Source organism: Bufo bufo, chromosome 2 (genome assembly GCF_905171765.1).
Source record: "Bufo bufo chromosome 2, aBufBuf1.1, whole genome shotgun sequence".
Lineage (NCBI taxonomy): Eukaryota > Metazoa > Chordata > Amphibia > Anura > Bufonidae > Bufo > Bufo bufo.
In genome coordinates this window covers 482,521,017-482,526,910 of record NC_053390.1, presented here as the reverse complement: position 1 = coordinate 482,526,910, position 5,894 = coordinate 482,521,017, and the positions used below count along the sequence as shown (strand labels likewise).

Here is a 5,894-nt window from a genome sequence, read left to right as displayed (position 1 = left end):
CCAGACTCAAGATTCTGCGCACAGCCCATTCGATACTCTGGGCACGTCCTCCGTCCAATCTTCAGCGCATGCGCCCGGCCGGGGTCACATCGCGCCTGCGTACAGAGCGCTGCAGCCCCTGCTTTATGCGCATGCGCCGGGCACTTGAGTCGGGAGAGTTGTAGCCGCCGCCCAGCAAAGTGAATATTGATGAGCTGGGCGGGGCTTCAGACGGCAGTTGGGAGCGGCTGGCTGGGTGCATTTTCAGATGAAACGCCGCCCCTTGGGCAGATTTGTGCCCGGACAAGCAGGTTATAAAACTTAATATTTCGGTATTTATGGTGGACAGGGGGATACTTAGATGATTTTAATAGACTTTATAAGACCTGTACTGACATATATATGCCTAAATATGCTAATTGGGCCTGTCAGTGTCCCTTTAAATATGAACCACAGTCAATGCATTATTTGTTCCTGGTGCTACCATTGTGGTCATGCTGTACGCATCTGCACAGTCTAATATTTCTCTTTCATCAGGAGCTAGCTAACACAGCATAACACACAGATTAGCAAGAGGAACGCCAAAGAGAGGTGGAATTCAGCATAGCCATATGCATAGTTGCCAACTCTTCAGTTTTTGCAGGGACTGTCCCTGGTTTTCAGAGAGAGTCCCGGCAAATTTGTCTGTCCTGTCACAAAATAGGCAGGCCTAATTATAACCCTTCCCATAAACGTGTGTTTCTGGTTGAAGTTAGGTGTTCTCAGGGGTGAGATTTTTTATGTCCTGGTTTTTACATACCTAAATATTAGTAAGTATATGGGTGTTACAAGTGGCATAGCTAGAACTGAATGGGCCCCACAGCAAATTTTTGAACGGGCATACCCCCCTCAGCGACTTCTTCACAACCCACTCCTCCCACGCAACCCCCACTCTTGTGGCTAGTTAAGATTGTTCTCTCAGACGAGGCCCAGCTGTAATGACCGGCGACACGCACAGGGAGGGAAAAGGGAAAGCCCTGCCCAAGGGAGAGGGAAAGGTGGTGACCCCTGACTCACCTTGCGGCTGGCACCTGACTGCCCTGACGTCCCTAGACGGGTTCCTCACCCGTGCGGCGATCACGTGCCTAAACCCTGGCTTTCACTAAAATGAGCCCTAGATAGTGAACGGGCCGGTGGGATCACTAGTCCGCACCACTGACACTAAGAGGGAAACACCAGGGAGAGGACAGACAATACAGACAAACACATACACCCAGGTGGGCGACCACAGCAGACCACAAAGGTCCAACAAGGATCCGGAGGGTAGCGTTCTGGACCAACAACCAGAGAACGCAGCAACACAGCTCCAGAGGGTAAGAATAGATGTCCAGGCAGGAAGCTCTATATCTGGCAACCGGAGAAATGTGAGAGGGGAATATAAGGAGGTTGGGAGTGCTGGACAAGGAACAGCTGAGGAGAAGGAGCTACGGATCCCTGAGTGAGCCAAAAGGGTTTGCAAAGCAAACCCAGAAAGCTACCATAAGGAAACAGCCCTATCTTACATAGAGCGCGCAGCCAACAGCTGCGACTTCCTGACCCCGGGTATAACGGAGTCAGGTGTGGTTCTAGACACCCTCGTGACACCAGCAGAAACTCCACCCACTTCCTACAGTGTCACTGTATAATGTCATTTTACAATACTGTTGACTAGGGATCGACCAATATTGATTTTTAAGAGCCGATAACATTAATCTGAATTTTTAGGCTGATAGCTGATAATTTATACCGATATTTTATATCTCATAATATACACTGCTCAAAAAAAATAAAGGGAACACAAAAATAACACATCCTAGATCTGAATTAATTAAATATTCTTCTGAAATACTTTGTTCTTTAGGCTACTTTCACACTAGCGTTCGGGGCTCCGCTTGTGAGTTCCGTTTGAAGGGGCTCACAAGCGGCTCCGAACGGATCCGTCCAGCTCTAATGCATTCTGAATAGATGCGGATCCGCTCAGAATGCATCAGTCTGGCTCCGTTTGTCCTCCGCTCCGCTCAGCAGGCGGACACCTGAACGCAGCTTGCAGCGTTCAGGTGTCCGCCTGGCCGTGCGGAGGCAAACAGATCCGTCCAGACTTACAATGTAAGTCAATGGGGACGGATCCGTTTGAAGATGACACAGTATGGCTCAATTTTCAAACGGATCCGTCTCCTATTGACTTTGCATTATCATGAACAAAAAAAAAAAAAAAAAAAAATAATAATAATTTATTTTTTATTTTTTGTTCATGGTAATGCAAACGGATCCGTTCTGAACGGATCTAAGCGTTTGCATTATAGGTGCGGATCCGTCTGGGCACATACCAGACGGATCCGACCTAAACGCAGGTGTGAAAGTAGCCTTACATAGTTGAATGTGCTGACAACAAAATCACACAAAAATAAAAAAATGGAAATCTAATTTTTTAACCCATGGAGGTCTGGATTTGGAGTCACTCTCAAAATTAAAGTGGAAAAACACACTACAGGCTGATCCAACTTTGATGTAATGTCCTTAAAACAAGTCAAAATGAGGCTCAGTAGTGTGTGTGTGTGTGTGTGTGACCTCCACGTGCCTGTATGACCTCCCTACAACGCCTGTGCATTCTCCTGATGAGGTGGCGGACGGTCTCCTGAGGGATCTCCTCCCAGACCTGGACTAAAGCATCTGCCAACTCCTGGACAGTCTGTGGTGCAACGTGACGTTGGTGGATAGAGCGAGACATGATGTCCCAGATGTGGTCAATTGGATTCAGGTCTGGGGAATGGGCGGGCCAGTCCATAGCATCAATGCCTTCGTCTTGCAGGAACTGCTGACACACTCCAGCCACATGAGGTCTAGCATTGTCTTGCATTAGGAGGAACCCAGGGCCATCCGCACCAGCATATGGTCTCACAAGGGGTCTGAGGATCTCATCTCGGTACCTAATGGCAGTCAGGCTACCTCTGGCGAGCACATGGAGGGCTGTGCGGCCCTCCAAAGAAATGCCACCCCACACCATTACTGACCCAATGCCAAACCGGTCATGCTGGAGGATGTTGCAGGCAGCAGAATGTTCTCCACGGCGTCTCAAGACTCTGTCACATCTGTCACATGTGCTCAGTGTGAACCTGCTTTCATCTGTGAAGAGCACCGGGCGCCAGTGGCGAATTTGCCAATCTTGATGTTCTCTGGCAAATGCCAAACGTCCTGCACGGTGTTGAGCTGTAAGCACAACCCCCACCTGTGGACGTCGGGCCCTCATATCACCCTCATGGAGTCTGTTTCTGACCGTTTGAGCAGACACATGCACATTTGTGGCCTGCTGGAGGTCATTTTGCAGGGCTCTGGCAGTGCTCCTCCTGTTCCTCCTTGCACAAAGGCGGAGGTAGCGGTCCTGCTGCTGGGTTGTTGCCCTCCTACGGCCTCCTCCACGTCTCCTGATGTACTGGCCTGTCTCCTGGTAGCGCCTCCATCCTCTGGACACTACACTGACAGACACAGCAAACCTTATTGCCACAGCTCGCATTGATGTGCCATCCTGGATAAGCTGCACTACCTGAGCCACTTGTGTGGGTTGTAGACTCCGTCTCATGCTACCACTAGAGTGAAAGCACCGCCAGCATTCAAAAGTGACCAAAACATCAGCCAGGAAGCATAGGAACTGAGAAGAGGTCTGTGGTCACCACCTGCAGAACCACTCCTTTATTGGGGGTGTCTTGCTAATTGCCTATAATTTCCACCTGTTGTCTATCCCATTTGCACAACAGCATGTGAAATTGATTGTCACTCAGTGTTGCTTCCTAAGTGGACAGTTTGATTTCACAGAAGTGTGATTGACTTGGAGTTACATTGTGTTGTTTAAGTTTTCCCTTTATTTTTTTGAGCAGTGTATATTCTATTAGTTGGTAGTCACTGAGGTGGTGGAAATTTGCATTTGGCACTAGTATATCATAAATGTAAATTATAAATTAATAAAGCCCTTAGTTGGTAGTCAATTAATAATTTGCATTTATAATATACTAGTGCCAAATGGCAATTTACACACCATCCCCCCCTCCTCACTGACTTTATTAACCCCTATCAGACCTCAGATCAGACCTTTATTAACCCCTATCAGACCTCAGATAAATAAAATAAAATAAAATCCTCACCTCTCCTGTGCTGCGGCTCCTCTCCATCTCCGGGTTCGGCATCTCGCTCCCCTGTGTTCTCCGGCCCGTGCTGCACTGTCACCTGACAGCGTGTACTCCTAAATACTTCAAACAAAAGATAGTCAACATCAGAGAAAGCTTCAGTACACAGTCGCCACTGACCCACTACACAACTGCTCGGTCCTCTTCTCCAAAAACCGCTTCTCCACCATTACAGAAGAAAAACTCTCCACTCTACTCTCCAGATCTCATCTGACCACCTGTGCACTTGACCCAATCCCATCCCACCTCATCCCACCTCATCCCTAACCTCACCACAGTGTTTATCCCAGCCTTAACTCATCTCTTCAACCCATCACTAACCTCTGGTGTCTTCCCCTCTGCTTTTAAACATGCTACCATTACACCCATCCTCAAAAAGCCTTCACTTGACCCATCTACTTTGTCCAGTTATCGCCCCATATGACTTCTTCCGTATGCCTCAAAGCTACTTGAACAACATGTCCATTCAGAACTGTCCTCTCACCATTCCTCCTGCTCCCTCTTTGACCGCCTACAATCTGGCTTCCGACCACACTGCTCGACTGAGACTGCCCTTACCAAAGTCACCAATGACCTACTAACAGCCAAAACCAAAAAACATTACTCTGCTGATCTGTGGCGTCCCTTTTCTTCTAGGTACAACATGGGTAAAGGAGATCCTAATAAGCCTCGTGGGAAGATGTCCTCCTATGCCTACTTCGTGCAGACGTGTAGGGAAGAGCACAAGAAGAAACACCCGGACTCCTCCGTCAACTTTGCTGAGTTCTCCAAGAAGTGCTCAGAGAGGTGGAAGACCATGTCTGCCAAGGAAAAGGGAAAGATATGGCAAAAGGTGACAAAGTCCGATATAAGAGGGAGATGAAAAACTACGTGCCCCCGAAAAATGAATTAAAGAAGGGGGGCAAGAAGAAGAAGGATCCCAATGCACCAAAACGTCCCCCCTCAGCCTTCTTCCTCTTCTGCTCGGAGCATCGACCCCAGATCAAGACTGAGAGTCCCGGCCTGTCAATCGGTGATACAGCTAAGAAATTTGGAGAGTTGTGGTCTGAACAGACGCCAAAGGACAAGCAGCCATTCGAGCAGAAAGCTGGAAAACTAAAAGAGAAATATGAGAAGGATGTTGCTGCATATCGGGCAAAAGGCAACAGTGATGCCTGCAAGAAAGTTACTGGAAGGGCAGCAGTATCCAAAAAGAAGCCTGAGCCTGAAGATGATGATGACGAGAAGGAGGAAGAAGATGAAGAGGAAGACGAGGAGGAAGATGATGACGATGATGAGTGAATGCTTTGCCCGATGTATAAATTGTGTTGAAGCTTTGTTTTTGTTTTTTTGCTAAGAATGTGAACTCGAGTGCAGCTCATTTTGTTAGCCTGGTTATAAAAACTGTACAGACTTGTGTATAGGTAATGTGATTCTTTAGGGAAAACCTATATTTTAATATAAGGAGTAGCTGGAGGGCTGTTAGAGTTTAAAGCTTCTTATGTGGGATGTTTCTGCATATTTAATGGATTCTAAGGGGAGCCCAATGTTAGTTATGAGACCCTATATACTTTAGACCTGGTGCATTGTACTTTTTTCTAACTTTTTTTAGCAACCTTTGTTTTTGTACTAAAATTATATCTAATATAAAAAAAAAAAAAAAAAAACATTACTCTGTCCTCCTTCTCCTTGACCTGTCCTCTGCCTTCGACACTGTTGACCACTCCCTTCTGTTGCAAA

The 5,894-nt window shown here is 47.3% G+C and overlaps 1 protein-coding gene across 1 annotated transcript; it reads left to right on the top strand.

Annotated features, from left to right (window-relative positions):
• Positions 1–4,787: 4,787 nt before the first annotated feature.
• LOC120989570 (high mobility group protein B2-like) lies at positions 4,788–5,587 on the top strand. The gene is given in 2 exon segments (XM_040417762.1): positions 4,788–4,987; positions 4,990–5,587. Coding segments are annotated over 2 exon segments (636 nt in total). The 5' UTR covers positions 4,788–4,818; the 3' UTR covers positions 5,457–5,587.
• Positions 5,588–5,894: the final 307 nt, after the last annotated feature.